This window comes from Bombina bombina, chromosome 6, assembly GCF_027579735.1.
Source record: "Bombina bombina isolate aBomBom1 chromosome 6, aBomBom1.pri, whole genome shotgun sequence".
NCBI classification, from domain to species: Eukaryota; Metazoa; Chordata; class Amphibia; order Anura; family Bombinatoridae; genus Bombina; species Bombina bombina.
In genome coordinates this window covers 498787798-498815333 of record NC_069504.1, presented here as the reverse complement: position 1 = coordinate 498815333, position 27536 = coordinate 498787798, and the positions used below count along the sequence as shown (strand labels likewise).

The 27536-nt window shown below is 40.7% G+C and overlaps 1 protein-coding gene across 3 annotated transcripts in view; it reads left to right on the top strand.

Moving 5' to 3' along the window:
- Positions 1-27536, top strand: part of CLK3 (CDC like kinase 3) — a 398194-nt gene that overhangs the window by 174920 nt on the left and 195738 nt on the right. For 2 of the 3 annotated variants that reach the window (XM_053717366.1, XM_053717365.1), the window contains 2 exons: positions 7792-7885; positions 25487-25553. In XM_053717366.1, the coding sequence (XP_053573341.1) occupies positions 7792-7885; positions 25487-25553 (161 nt within the window). The remainder of the gene's footprint in view (positions 1-7791; positions 7886-25486; positions 25554-27536) is intronic. The other variant, XM_053717367.1, reaches the window with a different exon arrangement.

Genomic DNA, 27536 nt, shown 5'->3' with positions numbered 1-27536 from the left:
TGCCATGACTGTCAGTAAGGGCTACTTTATATTAGTGCCATGACTGTCAGTAAGGGCTACTTTATATTAGTGCCATGACTGTCAGTAAGTGCTACTTTATATTAGTGCCATGACTGTCAGTAAGTGCTACTTTATATTAGTGCCATGACTGTTAGTAAGGGCTACTTTATATTAGTGCCATGACTGTCAGTAAGGGCTACTTTATATTAGTGCCATGACTGTCAGTAAGGGCTACTTTATATTAGTGCCATGACTGTTAGTTAGGGCTTCTTTATACAGGGAGTGCAGAATTATTAGGCAAGTTGTATTTTTGAGGATTAATTTTATTATTGAACAACAACCATGTTCTCAATGAACCCAAAAAACTCATTAATATCAAAGCTGAATAGTTTTGGAAGTAGTTTTTAGTTTGTTTTTAGTTATAGCTATTTTAGGGGGATATCTGTGTGTGCAGGTGACTATTACTGTGCATAATTATTAGGCAACTTAACAAAAAACAAATATATACCCATTTCAATTATTTATTTTTACCAGTGAAACCAATATAACATCTCAACATTCACAAATATACATTTCTGACATTCAAAAACAAAACAAAAACAAATCAGTGACCAATATAGCCACCTTTCTTTGCAAGGACACTCAAAAGCCTGCCATCCATGGATTCTGTCAGTGTTTTGATCTGTTCACCATCAACATTGCGTGCAGCAGCAACCACAGCCTCCCAGACACTGTTCAGAGAGGTGTACTGTTTTCCCTCCTTGTAAATCTCACATTTGATGATGGACCACAGGTTCTCAATGGGGTTCAGATCAGGTGAACAAGGAGGCCATGTCATTAGATTTTCTTCTTTTATACCCTTTCTTGCCAGCCACGCTGTGGAGTACTTGGACGCGTGTGATGGAGCATTGTCCTTCATGAAAATCATGTTTTTCTTGAAGGATGCAGACTTCTTCCTGTACCACTGCTTGAAGAAGGTGTCTTCCAGAAACTGACAGTAGGACTGGGAGTTGAGCTTGACTCCATCCTCAACCCGAAAAGGCCCCACAAGCTCATCTTTGATGATACCAGCCCAAACCAGTACTCCACCTCCACCTTGCTGGCATCTGAGTCGGACTGGAGCTCTCTGCCCTTTACCAGTCCAGCCACGGGCCCATCCATCTGGCCCATCAAGACTCACTCTCATTTCATCAGTCCATAAAACCTTAGAAAAATCAGTCTTGAGATATTTCTTGGCCCAGTCTTGACGTTTCAGCTTGTGTGTCTTGTTCAGTGGTGGTCATCTTTCAGCCTTTCTTACCTTGGCCATGTCTCTGAGTATTGCACACCTTGTGCTTTTGGGCACTCCAGTGATGTTGCAGCTCTGAAATATGGCCAAACTGGTGGCAAGTGGCATCTTGGCAGCTGCACGCTTGACTTTTATCAGTTCATGGGCAGTTATTTTGCGCCTTGGTTTTTCCACACGCTTCTTGCGACCCTGTTGACTATTTTGAATGAAACGCTTGATTGTTCGATGATCACGCTTCAGAAGCTTTGCAATTTTAAGAGTGCTGCATCCCTCTGCAAGATATCTCACTATTTTTGACTTTTCTGAGCCTGTCAAGTCCTTCTTTTGACCCATTTTGCCAAAGGAAAGGAAGTTGCCTAATAATTATGCACACCTGATATAGGGTGTTGATGTCATTAGACCACACCCCTTCTCATTACAGAGATGCACATCACCTAATATGCTTAATTGGTAGTAGGCTTTTGAGCCTATACAGCTTGGAGTAAGACAACATGCATAAAGAGGATGATGTGGCCAAAATACTCATTTGCCTAATAATTCTGCACTCCCTGTATTAGGGCCATGACTGTCAGTAAAGGCTACTTTATATTAGTGCCATGACTGTCGGTAAGGGCTACTTTATATTAGGGCCATGACTGTCAGTAAGTGTTACTTTATATTAGTGCCATGACTGTCAGTAAGGGCTACTTTGTATTAGGGCCATGACTGTCAGTAAGGGCTACTTTATATTAGGGCCATGACTGTCAGTAAGGGCTACTTTATATTAGGGCCATGATTGCCAGTAAGGACTACATTAGTGCCATGACTGTCAGTAAGGGCTACTTTATATTAGGGCCATGACTGTTATTAAGGGCTACTTTATATTAGGGCCATGACTGTCCTAAGTGCTTACAGAGGTTTAGTTTATGTCCGGAGAGGATTTAGGGGTCAATCACAATCTATCGGCTATCTGCTCCTGATAATGATTTTTTGTTTTCATCCAATATGGTCAGCATGTTTTTCAGGGTGATCAAAATCCCAAAATGAATTTGGCCGCTATTAGCCCCCAGCCGCAAATGGGTTTTCAACAGAAAAGTACCCAATAACTTGTTTACAGTTGTTAAATGAACACTAAATACAGTAGAATTGAATAATTAACGTGCATAATACAAAGACACTGCAATAACACAGCAGTAGATTTTTTTTCAGGCAATTCCCCCCCCCCCCCCATTTTCCAGCCCCTTGAATCATGTGACTGCCATTAGCCAATCACAGACTAGTATACTTATACCATATGAACTTGTGCAGATGCTCAGTTGGAGCTGGTGTCTGTGTATATAAAGACTGTACAAAATTTGATAATGGAAGAAAAATTGGAAAGTCTCCTAAGTTTAATTTGACTTTAGTGTCCCTTTTAAGTACTGTTATCTGGATAGAAGTTGAGAATATACAATGGCCCTTTCACACCCCTTAAGGGTACAGTGCAGATTTTTTGAATGAACCCCTTTGTACAATGTGTGAGGTTAATACTCCTTATTATGTGTGTGATTAACTTATTATAATTTGAATCCAACCTGATAACTGCTAAACAAACTAAATGCAATTTGTATATATCTGCATATTGCAATGGAGCGGTTTCACAGTTTTTGGTGAGAACTGTTAAAGGGATACTAAACCCAATTTTTTTCTTTCATGATTCAGATAGCTCAGCATGCTAAGGCACTGTGGCTGAGCTCTGTAGCAATCCAAGGGTTTCAGGTTTGATCCCCGGCGAGGTCCACTCAGCCTTTCAGCCTTCCGAGGCTTACATTTACCCACCAATAAGCAAGCATAACCCAGGTTCTCAACCAAAAATGGGCCAGCTCCTATGCATCACAGTTTTTAAATAAAGATAGCAAGAGAACGAAGAAAAATTGATAATAGGAATAAATTAGAAAGTTGCTTAAAATTTCATGCTCTATCTGAATCATGAAAAAAAGAAAAAAAATGGGTTCAGTGTTCATTTCCATGTAAGGAAACCCATGTTCTTCTTGATTTCAGATGTATATCTTACCAAACCGGAAACGTTTTTTGTTGTTGTTTTTTTAATAAAAAAATTGTAATAATTGGAAAAAAAACCCCCAATACATTAAAATATTAAAAGTGTCATAATTATTGTTGAGCCTAAGATGCCAGTTATGTCTATGTACAAATGTCATTTATTTTGTTTACCAGGGATCAGAATGTATTTGGATTAAAATAAGTTTAATCTGAAATCCCGTTCACAAAGGCACAATCCCAATTTGAAACCCAGATTATGAAGACACCTGTACTGAAAGATACAATCACCACAATGCATTAACAGAAAAATATTGCTACAAGCCATTTCTAGATGTTGGTGCCCGGATCTCACTTTTCCTGAAGATCACCTTAGCTGTACGGGTATCCCGTATGAAATAAATATACATATGTACATTTTCATATAGATATGTGAATGTGTCTCCCGCCCACTGCATACGATCTATACAATAGCAATAAATATAGCTTTAACCCTTTAAATTTAGATGACGAAATGTGTCCACCAATCGCTCAATGCCTTAACTGCGAATGACAACCACGTTTTGTTATTGGAGGGGCTGTTTCGGAGCTGATCAAGACCCCTAATCCGCAGTTTCAGACCCACATGAGGTAGCCACGGTTTCAGTATTGCCTTGGCAATCAAGCGATGCTGGTGATGTCAAAACACATTTGTGTTGTGTTGTCACCAGCCTGGAGTGCTTGGAAGAGCTAAAGAGAACTGTATGGGGGTGGGGGGTAAGTATTCAGACCCCTTGATCTCAGCTCACTTAAGTCCTAGAAACCCTTAAGATCCAATATTTGAAAGGCAATCGTCTGCTCTTTTGGAGGGTAACTTGGGGTATAACGTGCACATTTAATAAAAAAAGTAAAAAATACACTTTTTTTTTTTTTTTTTTTTTTAAATAAGGGGGTCTCTAGGCACATTAACATAACATAATAGATGAGGTTGAGGTTAATATACTTTTAAAAAATCTCCAATTGAGCTTAAATTAATCCCATTTAATGGGCCTTGAATATATTTATATAAGTAATCATGTCACCTCTCAAGCGCCTTTTTCCTAGAGAAAACAGACCCAGTTTGGCTAGCCTCTCCTCATAGATTAAATTCTCCATTCTCCGTATTAGCTTTGTGGCCCTTCTCTGAACTTTTTCTAGGTCTGCAATGTCTTTTTTGAGATTGGTCCCCAGAACTGCACTCCATACTCAAGGTGAGGTCTTACTCTAGATTTATATAGTGACAGAATTATGCTTTCCTCCCTTGAATTAATGCCTCTTTTAATACATGCTAGTATCTTATTAGCCTTAGAAGCCACTACCCTGCATTGTGCACCCATCTTTATCTTGTTATCTATTACTACTCCCAAATCCCTTTTCCTTCTCTATTTGGCTAAGTCTTGTCCCATTTAAATAATACGTTGCCTGCTTATTTTTACTTCCAGAATGCCTTACATTTTCACGTATTAAAGCTCATTTTCTATTTACCAGCCCATACTTCTAATTTTTGCAGATCCCCTTGTAATGAAAGTTCATCCTGCTCTGACCTAATGACCTACGTAACTTTGTATCATCTGCAAAAATAGAGATGTTGCTGTTTATTCTTTGCTCCATGTCATTAATACAAATATTATAAAAAACAGGACCCAGTACTGATCCCTGGGGGACTCCACTGATTAATTTTGTCCAATTTGAGTGTGATCCATTTACTACTACTCGTTGCTTCCTATCTTTTATCCAGTTAAATTTATCCATGAGCTAGCATTTTCAGCTTTTCCCAGTCCCTTCATTTCTTTCATGTAATTAGCAAGAGTCCATGAGCTAGTGACGTATGGGATATACATTCCTACCAGGAGGGGCAAAGTTTCCCAAACCTCAAAATGCCTATAAATACACCCCTCACCACACCCACAAATCAGTTTTACAAACTTTGCCTCCTGTGGAGGTGGTGAAGTAAGTTTGTGCTAGATTCTTCAGGCAGCTGTTTCAGTTTGATTCTTCTGCTTATAATTTCAGTTTTTTTCATTATAAGATTTAAACTTTATTTTGGGTGTGGATTATTTTCAGCGGAATTGGCTGTCTTTATTTTATCCCTCCCTCTCTAGTGACTCTTGCGTGGAAGATCCACATCTTGGGTATTCATTATCCCATACATCACTAGCTCATGGACTCTTGCTAATTACATGAAAGAAAACATAATTTATGTAAGAACTTACCTGATAAATTCATTTCTTTCATATTAGCAAGAGTCCATGAGGCCCACCCTTTTTGTGGTGGTTATGATTTTTTTCTATAAAGCACAATTATTCCAATTCCTTATTTTTTATGCTTTCGCACTTTTGTCTTATCACCCCACTTCTTGGCTATGCGTTAAACTGATTTGTGGGTGTGGTGAGGGGTGTATTTATAGGCATTTTGAGGTTTGGGAAACTTTGCCCCTCCTGGTAGGAATGTATATCCCATACGTCACTAGCTCATGGACTCTTGCTAATATGAAAGAAATGAATTTATCAGGTAAGTTCTTACATAAATTATGTTTTTTGTACATTAACAGCCCATCAAAAATGCCTAGAGATCCCCAAGACTCCTTTTTTAAAGACTAAAAGCCCCTCTTTGAAATGCCCTGTATAGTTTGTAATAGCCAGGTAATCACTGCAGTAATAATTATTAGCTTATTTGAATAGAGATTCATGGGAGCTCCTACATGCAAAGTTACATAACTATACCCAAAGTCCTCTATTTATATGAGGTCAACCCCTTCTTTATTTTTTTTTTCAAGAGTTTACAAAAAACAGACACTATTATTTACATCCTTAATTATTATTTGCACTTTTTTTTTAAAAAAAAAAACAGTTTTTATTGTACAGTTCTCATGTGTCTTGATATATACATAAAATAATGGTCTAGTGTGAATCTACTGGGTTTACTGAACCCCCCCCCCCCAATAAATAATATGTTGGTTTCTCACTGAAAATGGTATGGGTTAAATATGTGCAACACCTAGAAACTCCAAAACATCTCAGCACAGGGGTGGAAATGGCTCATCAGTGAAAGAGTTAATCTAGAACATGTGTGCAAATACATCTTTAAATGTCTTCTGTGGCCATTTTAGAGTGTCTTGCACATATGCAACATAATAAAATGATTTAAAATTGTCTTGAAATACTTTTAGAGATGTCAAAAAGCCATAGTGGGACAAGTGCATTTAGGTATCGGATTTGATAATTATAAAATGGTTTTGAAAACCTGTTGAAAAGTATTGGGAAAATTGATTGTAATTGCAAAGAAAGTTGGCTCTATGTTAAAAATATTGCTTTTATCAGTGAGACGAAAATGTATTCACTACTCCGAGAAATCGCTAAAATCCCACTAATGTGATTACATTGAAATAAAAATTGCTCTTTTCATACCATAAACGCACCGAAAACAAAACAGCCTATAGATTGTGATTGACCCCTTAATGTTAAAAAACAAAAAACTTTAACTATGTTGGATCACTATCCTAAAATATCAATTTGAATGCAAGTGGAGATAGCTGTCAGACATTTTGCATGGCTTAAGTGGAGAAAGAGGATGGCAGTGCATTGCATTTTTAAATAATAGTAAAATCTAGTAGAATTTTCTTGGCTGTTCATCATAATTTGCAGAAGAATTGATATAATTGGCAAACTGCTATGAGATGGAGGTTACTATATTGAATATAGAGAAGAGGGAGTAATATTAGTGTAAAGCATATATTGGTACATAGTGTAAGATATCACAATTCAGCTGCCCTGATTACTCATTTTTCAGTTTCAGCTCACTGCTGCAGGTTTTCTTTGTCTTTACTTACTGCCCACTTCTTAAGAGTTATTCACAAGGAAGGACGACTAAATATACTAGAGTACCTTTTACACAATTACTTTAAGGCATTAGGAACCAGCAATAATGTAGCTATTTTAGGGAAGGTCTCACATAAATTATACATTATAAGGAAGTTGCTTATTTTTTTAAAGTCTGTGTATCTAAGTATTCTACCCTGTTTTGTAAACTTATTATGAACACTTGTTACGGGTTAGTCCATTTCTTTATATCACACTATAAGTTGAGATCATGTGTATTGAGCTGTGTAGCATCTTGCGTCTTAAGTGCAAAGACCTATTTCTACAAATGCTTTATCTATAATTTCTCATGGTAAAGCTTATTTTGTTTAAGGAATGCTTTTAAATAAAGTTGGTTAATAAAATTATAGCAATTCGAACAAGTGAAAATGCCTTATTGTATTCAGTTTGGCTTTCACGCAGAGCCTTCTCTAACATGCACGTCTCCCTTTGCAATATCCCCTATCGTTTTATGTTTTTATTCGCCTGCACATCTCAAAATGTCGACTTGGATCTGCATCTCCTGCCCTGATTTGAAATATCCTGTTGTCCTGATTTGTACGACCATCGGAATCCATGCTCTGTTTCTGTTATTGGCGGGTGGGCACACAGAAGAGCCATCGGAGTACTAAGAGCATCCAGAATGTAGAAGATGACAAGGAAGGGCACCTGGTGTGCCGGACCGGCGAACACATCTTGGAGAGATGTACTGACAACTCTTTCGTAAAACTTTACCTTGTCTACTCTCCTACAGCTTCCCTCTGTCTTCCCCTCCCCATAACAAAATAACAGGGCCAGAGATGCAAGGCAAACACTGTAATTATAATTTGAGATTGATTCTCCTTCACTGCTGGAGAGACCTGTAGAGTATTGTTCACAGAAGCAGTTTTGGCAGCTTTTGCTCCTAACAAATCCTAATTGACAGCAGTAAAGTAATTGGCAAAGCCTTGAAAAGCACCAGGAGCTCACTGAAAGGCATTGCATCACGCTAGATAAGTTTAAACAATGCAAGCTTTGTATTAAAAGTACTAGTATTGGTAATACCTATAGAAACACAATTATACATCACTGAATCAAAGTGCTACTTTCTATCATTTAATCTCTTACTATAAATATGCAAATGTGTTCCTTTCTAGCTAACAAAAATGTGAATGACTAGCAATAGTCTTAAAGGGACATGAAGATCAAAATTAAAGGGATAGAAAGGTCAATATACTTGTATTAGCAAAAATGCTTCTAGTAAAAGCTATTAATGTTTTTCTGTGGCATACACACATATTCTGTGAGAGCTGTGTACCAGTATTCAAGCTCAGGGAGCTGAAGATGGTGTGTATTGCTTATGTGAAGATGTAATTTGCGTCATACCAGCCACCACTGACTCTCTGAGAAAGTGTGATGTTTGCATACTGGTACAAGGCCCTTAAAGGATATGTGCGTATGCCGCAGAAAGACAGTAATAACTTTTACTAGAAACATTTTTGCTAAAATCGAAATGCACCCATGGACATTTAAATGTTGACCTTTCTATCCCTTTAATTATTCATCATTCAGATAGAGCATGCAGTTTTAAACAATTTTTCAATTTACTACTACTGAAATTTGCTTTGGCCTGTTGGTATCCTTTGTTGAAAAGTAAACCTAGGTACGCTCTGGCGCAGCAATGCACTGTTGAGAATAGTCAAATACATAAGGTGATCCAAAGACAATTCACACATGTGTTGCGACCAATCCCAATAGTTACTTAATGCTATTCCTAAGCCTATCTAGGTATGTAATTCAACAAAGTATTACAAGAGAACAAAGAATTTTTTTTGTAATAGAAGTAAAATGGATAGTTGTTTTAAACCACACGCTCTATTTGAATCACTTGACTTTACTCTTCTTTTATGGCTGTACTGATGAAACACACAGAACTTAAAGGGACATGAAACCCATATTTCTCTTGTTAAGTGTATCCAGTCCACGGATCATCCATTACTTGTGGGATATTCTCCTTCCCAACAGGAAGTTGCAAGAGGATCACCCACAGCAGAGCTGCTATATAGCTCCTCCCCTCATGCAGTCATTCTCTTGCAACTCTCAACAAAGATGGAGGTCGTAAGAGGACTGTGGTGTTTTATACTTAGTTTATTTCTTCAATCAAAAGTTTGTTATTTTTAAATGGTACCGGAGTGTACTTTTTATCTCAGGCAGTATTTAGAAGAAGAATCTGCCTGCGTTTTCTATGATCTTAGCAGAAGTAACTAAGTTCTCACATATTCTGAGGAGTGAGGTAACTTCAGAGGGGGAATAGCGTGCAGGTTTTCCTGCAATAAGGTATGTGCAGTTAAAATATTTTTCTAGGGATGGAATTTGCTAGAAAATGCTGCTGATACCGAAGTAATGTAAGTAAAGTCTTAAATGCAGTGATAGCGACTGGTATCAGGCTTATTAATAGAGATACATACTCTTATAAAAGTGTATTTTAAAACGTTTGCTGGCATGTTTAATCGTTTTTTATATATGTTTGGTGATAAAACTTATTGGTGCCTAGTTTTTTCCACATGGCTGGCTTGAATTTTGCCTAGAAACAGTTCCCTGAGGCTTTCCACTGTTGTAATATGAGTGGGATGGGCCTATTTTAGCGCTTTTTTTGCGCAGCAAAAATTACAGACACAGACATCCAGTTTCTTCCTGCATGATCCAGGACATCTCTGAAGGGCTCAAAAGGCTTCAAAAGTCGTATTGAGGGAGGTAAAAAGCCACAGTAGAGCTGTGGCAGTTGTTGTGACTGTTTAAAAAACGTTTTTGTCATTTGTTATTCCGTTTTTGGTATTAAGGGGTTAATCATCCATTTGCAAGTGGGTGCAATGCTCTGCTAACTTGTTACATACACTGTAAAAATTTCGTTAGTGTAACTGCCTTTTTTCACTGTTATTTCAAATTTGGACAAAATTTGTGTTTCTTAAAGGCGCAGTAACATTTTTTATATTGCTTGTAAACTTGTTTTAAAGTGTTTTCCAAGCTTGCTAGTCTCATTGCTAGTCTGTTTAAACATGTCTGACACAGAGGAACCTACTTGTTCATTATGTTTGAAAGCCATGGTGGAGCCCCTTAGGACAATGTGTACTAAATGTATTGATTTCACCTTAAACAGTAAAGATCAGTCTTTATCTATAAAAGAATTATCACCAGAGGGTTCTGTAGAGGGGGAAGTTATGCCGACTAACTCTCCCCACGTGTCAGACCCTTCGCCTCCCGCTCAGGGGACGCACGCTAATATGGCGCCAATTACATCAGGGACGCCCATAGCGATTACCTTGCAGGACATGGCTGCAATCATGAATAATACCCTGTCAGAGGTATTATCTAGATTGCCTGAATTAAGAGGCAAGCGAGATAGCTCTGGGGTTAGGAGAGATACAGAGCGCGCAAATGCTGTTAGAGCCATGTCTGATACTGCGTCACAGTATGCAGAACATGAGGACGGAGAGCTTCAGTCTGTGGGTGACATCTCTGACTCGGGGAAACCTGATTCAGAGATTTCTAATTTTAAATTTAAGCCTGAGAACCTCCGTGTATTGCTTGGGGAGGTATTAGCTGCTCTGAATGACTGTAACACAGTTGCAATTCCAGAGAAATTGTGTAGGCTGGATAGATACTATGCGGTGCCGGTGTGTACTGACGTTTTTCCTATACCTAAAAGGCTTACAGAAATTATTAGCAAGGAGTGGGATAGACCCGTTGTGCCCTTTTCCCCACCTCCTATATTTAGAAAAATGTTTCCAATAGACGCCACTACACAGGACTTATGGCAGACGGTCCCTAAGGTGGAGGGAGCAGTTTCTACTTTAGCAAAGCGTACCACTATCCCGGTTGAGGTTGTGCTTTTTCAGATCCAATGGATAAAAAATTGGAGGGTTACCTTAAGAAAATGTTTATTCAACAAGGTTTTATTTTACAGCCCCTTGCATGCATTGCGCCTGTCACTGCTGCGGCGGCGGCATTCTGGTTTGAGGCCCTGGAAGAGGCCATCCATACAGCTCCATTGAATGAAATTATTGACAAGCTTAGAACGCTTAAGCTAGCTAACTCATTTGTTTCTGATGCCATTGTTCATTTGATTAAACTAACGGCTAAGAATTCCGGATTCGCCATCCAGGCACGTAGGGCGCTATGGCTTAAATCCTGGTCAGCTGACGTGACTTCAAAGTCTAAATTACTCAACATTCCTTTCAAGGGGCAGATCTTATTCGGGCCTGGCTTGAAGGAAATTATTGCTGACATTACTGGAGGCAAGGGTCATACCCTTCCTCAGGACAGGGCCAAATCAAAGGCCAAACAGTCTAATTTTCGTGCCTTTCGAAATTTCAAGGCAGGAGCAGCATCAACTTCCTCCGCTTCAAAACAAGAGGGAACTGTTGCTCATTCCAGACAGGCCTGGAAACCTTAACCAGTCCTGGAACAAGGGCAAGCAGGCCAGAAAGCCTGCTGCTGCCCCCAAGACAGCATGAAGGAACAGCCCCCTATCCGGAAACGGATCTAGTGGGGGGCAGACTTTCTCTCTTCGCCCCGGCGTGGGCAAGAGATGTTCAGGATCCCTGGGCGTTGGAGATCATATCTCAGGGATATCTTCTGGACTTCAAAGCTTCTCCTCCACAAGGGAGATTGCATCTTTCAAAGTTATCAGCAAACCAGATAAAGAAAGAGGCATTCCTAAGCTGTGTGCAAGACCTCCTAGTAATGGGAGTGATCCATCCAGTTCTGCGGACGGAACAAGGACAGGGGTTTTATTCAAATCTGTTTGTGGTTCCCAAGAAAGAGGGAACCTTCAGACCAATCTTGGATCTAAAGATCTTAAACAAATTCCTCAGAGTTCCATCATTCAAAATGGAAACTATTCGGACCATCCTACCCATGATCCAAGAGGGTCAGTACATGACTACAGTGGACTTAAAGGATGCCTACCTTCACATACCGATTCACAAAGATCATCATCGGTTCCTAAGGTTTGCCTTTCTAGACAGGCATTACCAATTTGTAGCTCTTCCCTTCGGGTTGGCCACAGCCCCGAGAATTTTTACAAAGGTTCTGGGCTCACTTCTGGCGGTTCTAAGACCGCGAGGCATAGCGGTGGCTCCGTATCTAGACGACATCCTGATACAGGCGTCAAGCTTTCAAATTGCCAAGTCTCATACAGAGATAGTTCTGGCATTTCTGAGGTTGCATGGGTGGAAAGTGAACGTGGAAAAGAGTTCTCTATCCCCACTCACAAGAGTCTCCTTCCTAGGGACTCTTATAGATTCTGTAGAGATGAAAATTTACCTGACTGAGTCCAGGTTATCAAAACTTCTAAATGCTTGCCGTGTCCTTCATTCCATTCCACGCCCGTCAGTGGCTCAGTGCATGGAAGTAATCGGCTTAATGGTAGCGGCAATGGACATAGTGCCATTTGCGCGCCTGCATCTCAGACCGCTGCAATTATGCATGCTAAGTCAGTGGAATGGGGTTTACTCAGATTTGTCCCCTCTACTAAATCTGGATCAAGAGACCAGAGATTCTCTTCTCTGGTGGCTATCTCGGGTCCATCTGTCCAAAGGTATGACCTTTCGCAGGCCAGATTGGACGATTGTAACAACAGATGCCAGCCTTCTAGGTTGGGACACAGTCTGGAACTCCCTGAAGGCTCAGGGATCGTGGACTCAGGAGGAGAAACTCCTCCCAATAAATATTCTGGAGTTAAGAGCAATATTCAATGCTCTTCTAGCTTGGCCTCAGTTAGCAACCCTGAGGTTCATCAGATTTCAGTCGGACAACATCACGACTGTGGCTTACATCAACCATCAAGGGGGAACCAGGAGTTCCCTAGCGGCGATAGAAGTCTCAAAGATAATTCGCTGGGCAGAGTCTCACTCTTGCCACCTGTCAGCGATCCACATCCCAGGCGTAGAGAACTGGGAGGCAGATTTTCTAAGTCGTCAGACTTTTCATCCGGGGGAGTGGGAACTCCATCTGGAGGTGTTTGCTCAACTGGTCCATCGTTGGGGCAAACCAGAACTGGATCTCATGGCGCCTCGCCAGAACGCCAAGCTTCCTTGTTACGGATCCAGGTAACCCGGGAGCGACGCTGATAGATGCTCTAGCAGCTCCTTGGTTCTTCAACCTGGCTTATGTGTTTCCACCGTTTCCTCTGCTCCCTCGACTGATTGCCATAATCAAGCAGGAGAGAGCATCGGTGATTCTGATAGCGCCTTGCCTGGCCACGCAGGACCTGGTATGCAGACCTAGTGGACATGTCATCTGTTCCACCATGGACTCTGCCTCTGAGGCAGGACCTTCTAATACAAGGTCCTTTCAATTATCCAAATCTAATTTCTCTGAGACTGACTGCATGGAGATTGAACGCTTGATTCTATCAAGGCGTGGCTTCTCCGAGTCAGTCATTGATACCTTAATACAGGCACGGAAGCCTGTCACCAGGAAAATCTACCATAAGATATGGCGCAAATATCTTTATTGGTATGAATCCAAGAATTACTCATGGAGTAAAGTTAGGATTCCTAGGATATTGTCCTTTCTCCAAGAGGGTTTGGACAAAGGCTTATCAGCTAGTTCTTTAAAAGGACAGATCTCTGCTCTGTCTATTCTTTTGCACAAGCGTCTGGAAGAAGTTCCAGACGTCCAGGCATTTTGTCAGGCTTTGGTTAGGATTAAGCAAACTGTTGCTCCCCCGTGGAGCTTAAACTTGGTTCTTAAAGTTCTTCAGGGAGTTGTTTTTTTTTTTTTTTTTGTTAAAAGTTTTTATTGAGGGAATAGCATATACAAAGACAACAAACCGCTTGCTCCAGCAAACTTATGACAATAGTGAACATACAAACAGTTAACATGGACATGTGAGATACATAAGAATATATAGGGGTAAGACCCTTAACCTGACTATTGAGTAGCATGTCCTAGGCGAAACAAAGTTCAGATATTTAGAAATTGAGGAGCAAACCAACAAGCGCCCTCTTTTTCCCCCCCAAAGGCACCTGAGGCCACTTTTGGACCCCAATAGAATTACTTCACAAATCAGAGGGTTGTTAAATGATACAGGCCCTTCGAGGCCTATATTTACTTGCTCCTTCATATGGCTGCTAGGACCCCGGAAGGGTCCGGGAAACTAGAAGTAAGATTGAAGGAGAAGGCAATCTAAGACAGAACAATATTGAAGATGTACAGACAAGGTATTATATCTGAGAAATAGGGTTGCGTTAATTGGTACCTCAATATGGCTAGGTATTAATAAGTAAGAGGATACGGTCAATCATAAGCAAATTCAATCATGGGCAGGAGCTAATATTTCACCCCTAAGGGACCGTGTGCATCTAGGTACTAGATGAGAAATTCAATACCACTTTTTCTTTTTATATACATCTCATCGGGGTCACAATTTGCAAAGAACATAGAGAACATTAAGGCTAGTTGCCCCGACCCCCATATCTTTGGAGCATCCTTCCAGCAAGTCAATCTCAGACCGCGAGTATAAACCTAAGCCAATATCAATACAGAATTGCATAGAGAAACAGATTGCAGTTTTTGAAGTACATAACAATAATCATAGTACATCATCCAATAGTGAGATCCGGAGAGCCATTCATACATGCATGCAGGAACATACCATAACAGAAGCTCTACGGACAGGACAGAGACTACTAAACTCTGTCAAATAGTAAGTATGGAGGGTTGGTCAGTGATCCCCTACCATACACTTAAGGGGTGGGAGTGGAAGTGCAGAGGGAAAGTTACTCGTCTCCTACTGCAAAGAGGGGGGGGAGGGGGGGCGCGGAGTAATGAGTGACAGCTAGGGGTATTGTGCTCACTAACTTCTGGCCTACGCCATGAACACTAAAGATGGACATAAATACATGTAGTCCAGTGAGATCTACATGGACAAAGATATTCATAAGAATGGCTTCTGAGAGGCACTCAAGGAAATGTGTGCACAAGGTTTATATATATGAGGAGGGAATAGCTTTCTACAATGGGTGCATAGTTAGAGACAGGAACAAATAGTAGCACAACACAGTATATAGGCATCTAAGCGTTAACTAGTGTTATCTCTAAATCTCCATAGTATCCACATTCAGAGGAGAATCAGCTATGTATATTGCACGCCCACTAGTATTATTATTCTGCAATTTAGGTTTATTATTTTCAGGTTATTTGGGGTGGCACTAGTAGGTAGGTTCTGTACTATGTACAAACTTGGTGAGAAAGAGACCTGCTTTACATTAGATCCCATGGTTTCATACATGCAATGAATCCCCCATAAGCAAATTCCAGTTCAATCCTCTCTGTAGACCTATTTCAGGGCTGCAAGTGATATATATAAAAAAAAATATTGGAGTACTAAACCGCATATAACAACCAGGAATCAACGCAAATGACTCATCTCTATAGACATCTCTCCCCTACTGTGCACTTATATAGTGCTAACGTAAGAAAGTGAGACACTCGAGACATCCTTTAACATCACTAGCTATTGAGTGTGCATACAAATTTCAATACATATATGAGATAAGTAACCAATACATACAACAATCAGGTCATCTCTTTACATCCTAGGCTCACACACATGCTAATGAGAGTGGATACAAATTTCAACACCTATATGTGAAAGGCAGCTTATACACATAAAAGGAGACAACTTCATATGATAAAGGCATAATTAAAGGGAGGAACAATAAACTTAACTAGGAGCAGTTTTTAATAGGCAAAGTACTATTGTGAACTTGAGCGTTTGATATCTACTGCTGCAGTACAGGTGTTTGATAAGAGAGATATGTTGGTCATAGATAGCAGAGACCCGACTCGCAGATCTCAACCTACACCCAACCTATGGAAGCATAGGCAGTGTAAGATATATGACCTTCTCCGGTCTGAGCCCAATGTGAGGAGGCACACTGGGTGAAAGTTTTTCAACTGTAGAATCCACACATATTCAGATAGGAATCCTCGTAAGTGCTGGTGCTCTGTTCAAAGAATAAAGAGTTATAGCTAGGGGCGGATAAGAGCGCTGCTGCAAACCAAAGTGCCTGGCATTTGCTGCCCCTGCAAAAATGTCACCCGACTCCTACTTTTATGGTGGCGCGGCCAGTCTCTCTCAGTCCCCAATGAGACCGCACAAGAATGTTGATGGTAGAACAGGTCCGCTGCAGTCCCAGCCAATGCAGCAAGAATGCCCATCTGGCAGGGCAGTGTACCTCAGAAGTGAAAATGTTGTGTGCAGACTGCGCCATGGCTCCTACTCCAACCATCGCAAGGACCCCAGCCTCAGCCTTCCCCAGCACTGTGCCCTCCTGCCGGTACAATGAGGTCTCAGTTAGCTCCCGATCATCAGCCACAGTTCCCGGAGCACAGAGGTAAAGAGGGCAACCGATGCTCCCGGAAGCTGGAGCATTCTCTGGAGGGTAGGCTGTCTCCGGTGTAGAGTATCGGACGATAGTCCCCTGGTCGCCAATCATGCGCTTTCCCGGAGCCTCAATCGCTCCTCCATTTGGCTCAGCGCTTACTTCTTTTTCAGCCCGGCATGCAACAATCGAGATAAGCCGGTCAAATCTGCTGAGGATGTATCGCTCATACTCCTCAAAGAGGGCTAAGATAGTTGTGCGGGAGTCCTCCATATTGCGCTGCCTCCTAGTTAGGCCGCAGTAAGTTACCCTGTCAGTAGGTTATGAGTGAAGCTCCCAGGTATTCTGCAGATCCTCACGGTAGGCTCTTGGGAAGGGATTTAGAGACCATCCGGCACTTATTATGGGCTAACTTGTCAATAAAAAAACCTCCAAAAGCTCCATTCAGGCCAGGAGCTCCAGCTATGTACGTCTAGATGCTTTGGCGGTTAGCTCTGCCCCCGAAAGTTCTGTTTTTGATGGCTATTTCCTCGGCTCGAAGAGTCTCTGAGTTATCTGCCTTACAATGTGATTCTCCTTATCTGATTTTTCATTCAGACAAGGTAGTTCTGTGTACCAAACCTGGGTTTTTACCTAAGGTGGTTTCTAACAGGAATATCAATCAAGAGATTGTTGTTCCATCATTGTGTCCTAATCCTTCTTCAAAGAAGGAACGTCTTTTGCATAATCTGGACGTAGTCCGTGCCTTGAAGTTTTACTTACAGGCTACTAAAGATTTTCGTCAAACATCTGCCCTGTTTGTCGTTTACTCTGGACAGAGGAGAGGTCAAAAAGCTTCGGCAACCTCTCTCTCCTTTTGGCTTCGGAGCATAATACGCTTAGCCTATGAGACTGCTGGACAGCAGCCCCCTGAAAGGATTACAGCTCATTCTACTAGAGCTGTGGCTTCCACCTGGGCCTTTAAAAATGAGGCCTCTGTTGAACAGATTTGCAAGGCTGCGACTTGGTCTTCGCTTCACACCTTTTCAAAATTTTACAAATTTAACACTTTTGCTTCTTCGGAGGCTGTTTTTGGGAGAAAGTTTCTACAGGCAGTGGTTCCTTCCGTTTAAGTTCCTGCCTTGTCCCTCCCATCATCCGTGTACTTTAGCTTTGGTATTGGTATCCCACAAGTAATGGATGATCCGTGGACTGGATACACTTAAGTGTGTCTTGTAGTGTATCCAGTCCACGGCCCGCCCTGTCCTTTTAAGGCAGGTCTAAATTTTAATTAAACTACAGTCACCACTGCACCCTATGGTTTCTCCTTTCTCGTCTTGTTTCGGTCGAATGACTGGATATGGCAGTGAGGGGAGGAGCTATATAGCAGTGGGTGATCCTCTTGCAACTTCCTGTTGGGAAGGAGAATATCCCACAAGTAATGGATGATCCGTGGACTGGATACACTACAAGAGAAATAAATTTATCAGGTAAGCATAAATTATGTTTTTTTCTTTCATGGTTTTGAAAGAGCATGCAATTTTAAACACCTTTCTAATTTACTTCTATTATCTAATTTGCTTAATTCTCTTGATATTCTTTGCCGAAAAGCATATCTAGATAGGCTCAGTAGCAGCTGATTGGTGGCTGCACATAGATGCCTCATGTGATTGGCTCACCCATGTGCAATGCAATTTCTTTAATAAAGGATATCTAAAGAATAAAGCAAATTCGATAATAGAATTAAATTGGAATGTTTTTTAAAATGTTATTCTCTATCTGAATCATGAAAGAAAAATTTGGGTTTAATGTCCCTTTAATATTTACTTTTTCCTTATTTCCAAAATAGTGTTTTGTTTTTTTTAGTGTTTACATTTTAAATTGAATTAAAGGGACAGTCTACTTTATTTTTTGTTTAAAAATATAGGTAACACCTTTACTACCCATTCCCCACTTTGCATAACCAATATAGTTATATTAATATACTTTATAACAGATTGCCTGTTTCTGAACCCCTGCAGGCCACATCTTATCCCAGCACTTTTTATTAGCTTTTTAAATATTGCACAACAGTCAGTGTTAGTTTATTGTGCCATATAGATATCATTGTCCTCACTCCCGTGGAGAATGATTATACAAAAACCAGCACTGATTGGCTAAAACTGCAATAATTTAAAAACTGAGACAAGGGGAAGTCTGCAGGGGGCTTAGATACAGGTTATCATAGAGTTAAAAAGTATATTAACATAACAATGTTGGCTATGCAAAACTGGGGAATGGGTAATAAATAGATTATCTATTTTTTTTAGACAATAACATTTTTTTTAAGACAGATCTACTCTTCCAAAGTCTCTGTTTAGTAGAAATGATCCATTATGTTGATGAGGCAAATCTGAACAGTGGAAACTTCAAAATTTTATGATTAAGATGAACAATTGTATTTATTGGAACTATGTTTCTTTTACAAAGATATTTCGAGTCCACGGATTTCATCCTTACTTGTGAGACATTAACCTCCTGCTAACAGGAAGTGGCAAAGAGCACAACAGCAGAGCTGTATATATATAGCCCCTCCCCTTTCCCTCCACCCTCAGTTATTCTCTTTGCCTGTGTTATACTAGGAAGACATGGTAAAGTGAGGTTTTAGTTTCTTCAATCAAGAAGTTTTTTATTTTAAATGGTACTGGTGCGTACTATTTTCCTCAGGGATATGGAAGAAGATTTCTGCCCTGAGGTTTAATGATCTTAGCATTTGTAACTAAGATCCACGCTGGTTCCCACAAGACTTCTGAAGGTAACCATGAGACATCTTCAGTGTGGAGACCGGTTTCATGCTACAAGCAGCATTAAGGTATGTGCAGCCTTTTTTTCTGAGGAGACTTGGTGTATCATAACTGGCTGGCATTATTTCCCTGTATGGGAATGGGGTAAGCAGTAAAACCTATTTTAATAAGAGGGGTGTTACTGGAGTCCCTATTTTATATTTATCATTAGTTGATATTTGGGCATTATGTGACTTGGGAGACAATATAAAAAAACAATGTTTTATGTTTTTTATTTTTGGCACTGAAAACTTATTGGTTTTATGCTTGAGGTTATATTGTGTGTGTGTTTTTACTTTATTGCAAAACTGCATTTTCATGCGGTGTTGTTTGAGCCAACTCCAACTTTTGACCTTAAGGGTCGGAGCCTATTTTGCCTCAATTTCTTCAGGCTTAGAAGCAGCAAACAGTAACTCGGTGGCTCCTGGACTGTGTAGCTGGTCTGAAGGGTTGGAAACTTGATTCGAAGTACCCTGGGGGCAGGTAGGCGCCACAGCAGAGCTGTGGCGAGGTGCAGAGTGTATTTTTATCTATCTTTTGACTACATGTTCATATAAGTACTTCTAAAGTCTTATTTCTGCCCTTGCTTCTGGGTGCAGTTATTTTTGGATTAACCAACGATATTAAGTTAAATTTGGGAATAATTTAACGTTTTTTTTGCATTTTGGAAAAATAGTTCACTTTTTCTTTTCTGAAAGGCACAGTACACGTTTTTTCTAATGTTTATTTTATGCTATAAATAAGTGTTTAAACAACTTTTGTGGTATTACTAGTCTGTTCAACATGTCTGACATTGAGGTTTCTCATTGTTCTATGTGTTTAGAAGCTATTGTGCAACCCCCTCTAACATTGTGTAACTTTTGTACTGAAAGGGCTTTACAATATAAAAAGCATATTTTAAATAAAGTAAGTGTGCCTAGGGATGATTCTCAGTCTGAAGAGAATCGGGATATGCCATCCAATTCTCCCCAAGTGTCACAACCTTTTATGCCCACACAAGTGACGCCTAGTACTTCTAGTGCGTCTAATTCCTTTACTCTGCAGGAGATGGCTGCAGTTATGTTCACTACCCTTACAGAGGTATTGTCTAAATTACCAGTGTTGCAGGGTAAACGCAGTAGGTCAAGTATTAATGTAAATACTGAATCCTCTGATGCTTTATTAGCTATTTCCGATGTTCCCTCACAGTGCTCTGAGTTGGGGCTCAGGGAATTACTGTCTGAGGGTGAAATTTCTGATTCAGGGAATGTTTTGCCTCAGAAAGATTTGGATGCTATTTCATTTAAATTTAGGCTTTTACACCTCCGCCTGTTGCTTAGGGAGGTTTTAGCGACTCTGGATGATTGTGATCCTATTGTGATTCCTCCAGAGAAATTGTGTAAAATGGATAAATATTTGGAAGTTCCTACTTACACTGATGTTTTTCCGGTTCCTAAGAGAATTTTGGAAATTATTAGTAAGGAATGGGATAGACCAGGTATACTGTTTTCTCCCTCTCCTAATTTTAAGAAAATGTTTCCTATATCAGATACCATTCGGGACTCATGGCAAACGGTCCCTAAGGTAGAGGGAGCTATATTTTCCCTAGCTAAGCGTACTACTATACCCATTGAGGATAGTTGTGCTTTCAAGGATCCTATGGATAAGAAATTAAAGGGTCTACTAAAGAAATTATTTGTTAATCAGGGATTTCTTTTACAACCTACGGCTTGCATTGTTCCAGTAACTACTGCAGCAGCTTTTTGGTTTGAGGCTCTAGAAGAGTCTTTTAAGGTTGAGACTCCATTAGATGACATTCTAGTTAGAATTAAGGCTCTTAAACTAGCTAATTCTTTTATTACTGATGTTGCTTTTCAAATTGCTAAATTAGCTGCAAAAAATGCAGGATTTGCTATTTTAGCACGTAGAGCATTGTGGCTCAAATCTTGGTCTGCTGATGTGTCATCAAAACATAAGCTTTTAGCTATTCCCTTTAAAGGTAAGACCCTTTTTGGGCCAGAAATGAAGGAGATCATTTCTGATATTACAGGAGGTAAGGGCCATGCCCTACCTTAGGAATTCTAATTTCTTTCAGAACTTTAAAGGAGGACCCCCCGCTTCTTCTTCCATAAAGCAGCATGAAGGGGTGGCCCCCGATCCGGGACCGGATCTTGTAGGGGGCAGACTTTCTTTCTTTGCTCATTCTTGGGCAAGAGATGTTCAGGATTCCTGGGCACTAAAAATAGGGACCCACGGTTATCAATTGGAATTCAAGGATTTTCTCCCAAGAGGGAGATTTCATCTTTCAAAATTATCTGCAAACCAGATAAAGAGAGAGGCGTTCTTACGCTGTGTAAAAGACCTTTTTACTATGGGAGTAATCTGTCCTGTTCCAAAATTGGGACAGGGGTTTTACTCAAACCTATTTGTAGTCCCCAGAAAAGAGGGAACGTTCAGACCCATTTTGGACCTCAAGTGTCTAAACAAATTTGTAAGAGTTCCATCATTCAAGATGAAGACAATTCGAACGATTTTGCCAATGATCCAGGAGGGTCAATATATGACTACCGTGGATTTGAAGGATGCTTACCTTCATTTTCCAATCCACAAAGATCATCATTGGTTTCTAAGGTTTGCCTTCTTGGACAAACATTATCAGTTCGTGGCTCTTCCTTTCGGGTTGGCCACAGCACCCAGAATCTTCACAAATATTCTAGGGTCTCTTTTGGCGGTTCTCAGACCGCAAGGGATAGCGGTGGCATCTTATCTGTACGATATTCTGATTCAGGCGTCAACATATCATCTGACAAAATCTCAGACGGACACAGTGTTGTCTTTTCTTAGAACTCACGGCTGGAAGGTGAACATAGAGAAGAGTTCACTTGTTCCACAGACAAGGGTTCCTTTCTTGAGAACTCTGATAGACTCGGTAGCCACGAAAGTATTTCTGATGGAGGTAAGAAAATCAAAGATTTTGAATGCTTGCTGAGCACTTCTGTCCATTCCTCGGCCATCAGTGGCTCAGTGTATGGAGGTAATCGGATTAATGGTAGCGGCAATGGACATCGTTCCGTTTGCTCGCTTTCATCTCAGACCACTGCAGCTGTGCATGCTCGGTCAGTGGAATGGGGATTATGCATATTTATCTCCAAAGATAATTCTGGATCAAGAGACCAGAAACTCTCTTCTTTGGTGGTTGTCGCCAGATCATCTGTCCCATGGGACTTGTTTCCGCAGACCCTCGTGGGTGATAGTGACAACAGATGCCAGCCTTCTGGGCTGGGGTGCAGTTTGGAACTCCCTGAAGGCTCAGGGTGTTTGGACTCAGGTGGAGCCTCTACCAATCAATAATCTGGAACTGAGAGCAATATTCAATGTGCTTCAGGCGTGGCCTCAGTTGGCTTCGGCCAAATTCATCAGGTTCCAGTCGGACAACATAACGACTGTGGCATATGTCAATCATCAGGGGGAACAAGGAGTTCCTTAGCGATGATAGAAGTATCCAAGATAATCAGTTGGGCAGAGGCCCACTCTTGTCATCTGTCAGCGATCTACATCCCAGGGGTAGAGAACTGGGAAGCAGATTTTCTAAGTCGACAGACTTTTCATCCGGGGGAGTGGGAACTTCACCCGGAGGTATTTGCCTCATTGATTCTCAGATGGGGCAGACCGGAATTGGATTTGATGGCATCTCGTCAGAATGCCAAGCTTCCAAGATACGGATCCCGGTCAAGGGATCCTCAGGCTGAACTGATAGATGCCTTGGCAGTACCTTGGTTGTTCAGCCTAGCTTATGTGTTTCCGCCGTTTCCTCTCCTCCCACGTGTGATTGCTCGAATCAAACAGGAGAGAGCTACAGTGATCCTGATAGCGCCTGCGTGGCCATGCAGGACATGGTATGCGGATCTAGTGGACATGTCCTCTCTGCCACCATGGAAACTTCCGTTGAGACAGGACCTTCTCATTCAAGGTCCTTTCCAACATCCAAATCTAATTTCTCTGCAACTGACTGCGTGGAGATTGAATGCTTGATTTTATCGAAGCGAGGATTCTCTGATTCAGTTATCAATACTTTGATACAGGCTAGAAAGCCTGTCACTAGAAAGATCTATCATAAGATATGGCGTAAATATCTTTATTGGTGTGAATCCAAGGGTTACTCATGGAGTAAAGTTAGGATTCCTCGGATTTTGTCTTTTCTCCAAGAAGGTTTGGAGAAAGGGTTATCAGCAAGTTTCTTAAAGGGACAATTTTCAGCTTTGTCAATTTTGTTTCACAAACGTTTGGCAAATGTATCAGATGTTCAGTCTTTTTGTCAGGCTCTATCTAGAATTAAGCCTGTATTTAGACCTATTACTCCTCCCTGGAGTTTGAATTTAGTTCTTCGAGTTCTGCAAGGGGTTCCGTTTGAACCTATGCATTCCATAGATATTAAACTATTATCTTGGAAAGTTCTGTTTTTGGTTGCTATTTCTTCTGCTCAAACAGTTTCTGAGCTTTCAGCATTACAGTGTGATTCGCCTTATTTGATATTTCATTCTGATAAGGTGGTTTTACGTACCAAACCTGGGTTCCTTCCTAAGGTTGTTTCGAATAAGAATATTAATCAGGAAATTGTTGTTCCTTCCTTGTGTCCTAATCCTTCTTCTAAGAAGGAGCGTCTGTTACATAACTTGGACGAGGTCCGTGCCTTAAAGTTTTATTTACAGGCAACTAAGGATTTCTGTCAATCATCTTCATTATTCATTGTTTATTCTGGAAAGCGTAGGGGTCAGAAAGCTACGGCTACCTCTTTCTTTTTGGCTGAGAAGTATCATCTGCCTGGCATATGAGACTGCTGGACAGCAGCCTCCTGAAAGAATGACGGCTCATTCTACTAGGGCTGTGGCTTCCACATGGGCTTTTAAAAACGATGCATCTTTTGAACAGATTTGTAAGGCTGCGACTTGGTCGTCCCTTCACACTTTTTCCAAATTTGATACTTTTGCTTCTTCTGAGGCTATCTTTGGGAGAAAGGTTCTTCAAGCAGGTGGTGCCTTCCGTTTAGGTTCCTGTCTTGTCCCCTCCCTTTCATCCATGTCCTATTGCTTTGGTATTGGTTTCCCACAAGTAAGGATGAAATCCATGGACTCGTCATATATTTTTGTAAAAGAAAACTAAATTTATGCTTACCTGATAAATTACTTTCTTTTACGATATGACGAGTCCACGGCCCTCCCTGTTATTTTAAGACAGTATTATTTCATTTTTTTAAAACTTCAGTCACCTCTGCACCTTTTTAGCCTTTTCTGTTCCTATAACCTTTGGCCGAATGACTGAGGGTGGAGGGATAGGGAGGGGCTATATATACAGCTCTGCTGTGGTGCTCTTTGCCACTTCCTGTTAGCAGGAGGTTAATATCCCACAAGTAAAGATGAAATCCGTGGACTTGTCACATTGTAAAAGAAAGTAATTTATCAGGTAAGCATAAATTTAGGTTTTTTTTTTTTGTTCAATTAATAAATGTGTAGTCAAAAAATACCAATTAGAACATTGATAGTTATTGAACATAAGCTTGTAACCTTCACAATGGTAAAAGGGACATAAAACCCCAAATTTTTCATTCATGATTTAGATAGAGCATACAATTTTAAACAAATTTCCAATTTACTTATTTTATCTAATTTGCTTTGTTCCTTAGGTATCCTGTGTTGAAAAGCATATCTAGATAGGCTCAGGAGCTGGGAGATAGCTGCTGATTGGCTCCACATATAGGCCTTTTGTGATTGGCTTACTGATATGCTCAGCAAGTTGCCAGTAGTGAAGCAAAACTGATAACAGAATAACAGTAAATTGGACATTTGTTTACAAAGTGTGTTCTATTTTGGGCTTCATGTCACTTTAGCAGGTTAAACTTGGACGTTATTTTCTTAAATGGAAAGATTGGAGCAAGGCCTTTCTTGACACACTGTCTGTTTGACATTTAATAAAAAGTTACCTGGAAAAAGTTACTTTGCTTTCAAGTCCTGTTCCTCTTTGTATCCTGTATGGTGGTAACTGGATTTTAAGAGGTTTTTATTATGAGCAGTTTACTCTGGAGGTCTGTCAGGCAAAGGAGGAGTTTATCAAGCAGTCTTACATTTTCTGGTGACCGCTTGCTGTTTTCATGTCTTTCAGATGAAATTGTTGGAGATTTAGGTGAGGGCACTTTCGGTAAAGTGGTGGAGTGTGTGGACCATGCCAGGTAAATAATAATGTTGCCATATGAATAAAGTGCCATAACATTTTTTGCATTATGTGCATATTATAAAAGGGTCAACTGAGGTAAAACAGTGTGTGGGGGACTAAAAAGCTTATAAGTAGTTCCTTCTTAATATGGGATGAGTCCACAGCTGCATTCCTTGTGTGAAATACCGAACCTGGCCAACAGGAGGAGGCAAAGACACCCCAGCCAAAGGCTGAAATACCTTTCCTCACAGGAGATTGGCAGAGAAGTGTCAGAAGATTTCGGAGTAGTCTCTTATGGAGGGTAGTACTCTTCGAGATGGGACTGGAGTTTTAAGTATTCCTGTCAGCCTCTCAGTGAGAGCATGGATGAAAGTTAGAGTCCGGAAATGCAGGGAGTGTCTTTCTGCGAAACCATCCCGACTCATATTAACAGCTCCCTAAGCAATCAGCATTGACGAGTTTCGCTGCCTGCTTTCTTCTCTCAAGGCCATATGAGAAACAACGCTACTATCTGTCACACTTGAAAACGCAAGAAGACAGGGTCACAGTGTGACTCCTTTTATCTGTATAGAATCAAGGGTTAATATCTCCAGAGGGGGATTAATGAACAGTGGGGAATAATCTTAAATGATTATTTGATTTTATGCTGCTTTTATGTGTGAGATGTTATGGACTCATAGGCTGTTATGGAATATACAGGTTTTAATTTCAGTTTGAGAGCTGTGCAGCTTACAAGTTTGTCACACTTTTTCTCATAGCAGAGACGGTCCTGCATTGCGCAGTTTTTATTCCCTCTTTCCTGACCTGGTGTTTATCAGAGAGGAGTCCTAAATCTCTGCACTGTCTGGGTCATAGGAGGTTGGGAATGTACCAGCCATTGGGGTATAAGGGTGCCATCTTTGTGAATAAAATAAGTTTGTTTTATTTTCTATAGTTCTACGCTCATTGCACTAGCGACAGAGGATTCTGTTACTTTAGAGGGTACTCCCTCTATTCCTAAAGAGTAATTCCTGTTTATTTTGTGAGGCCTTAGATCTGCCTTCTCAATTATGTTCCATATACCTTGATAATGTGATAATATCAAACCTGTTTGATACCACTGAGCCGTCCACCTCTGAAGAGTTGTCGTCCAGTGAGGTGCGTACCCTACATTCTTCTCTCTCTACACATGCAGTTTCCTGTGGCATTGCTGACCCTCCATCTGGAGGGGGGCCTTTTTTTCACCAGACGTTACTGCGCAGTTCGGATGGCGGTGTCTGCGGCCTTTAATGCTTTACCTCGTCATGCGAAGCGAAAGGTTAAATATTGCACTCCTTCCCAGGGTACATCAGATAATTTATTGGATTTAACTGATACGGTTATCCGAGTATGAAGTTCTTTCTTTTTTAAGATACGATGAGTCCACGGATCATCTTAATTACTAATGGGATATTCACCTCCTGGTCAGCAGGAGGAGGCAAGGAACACCACAGCAGAGCTGTTAAATTACTCCTCCCTTCCCTCCCACCCCAGACATTCTCTTTGCCTACGTTAGTGATAGGATGTGGTAAAGTGAGGTGTTAGAAAAGATTCTTCAATCAAGAGTTTATTATTTTTAAAGTAGTACAAGATTGTGCTGCTTTGTTCTAGGGTGTAGCCGTAGTCCATATCAGTCTCTTCAGTAGGGCTTTGGTGGCTTTAGAGCAATGGGAGCTGGTGGGACATAATTCTCACTGCGCCTCCCATACATTTATGCTGCCCTTATCCTCATGGCATAAGCAAACTTACTCAGGCTTTATCATTTTCCATAGGGCTTCAGGAGGGAGAGGACCTCTTAAACCTGCTGGACTGTCCTGCTGTCGGACAGAGTTAAAGGTAAGTGCTGACTTTATTTTATTTTTTAACAATAGTTTTTATTGATTTGACAATAATATACAATACAATGAACGAGAACAGAAGCATAACTGTGCAATCATTACGTGTACAAGTCTCACATAACTGTGCAAGTCTCACATGCCAT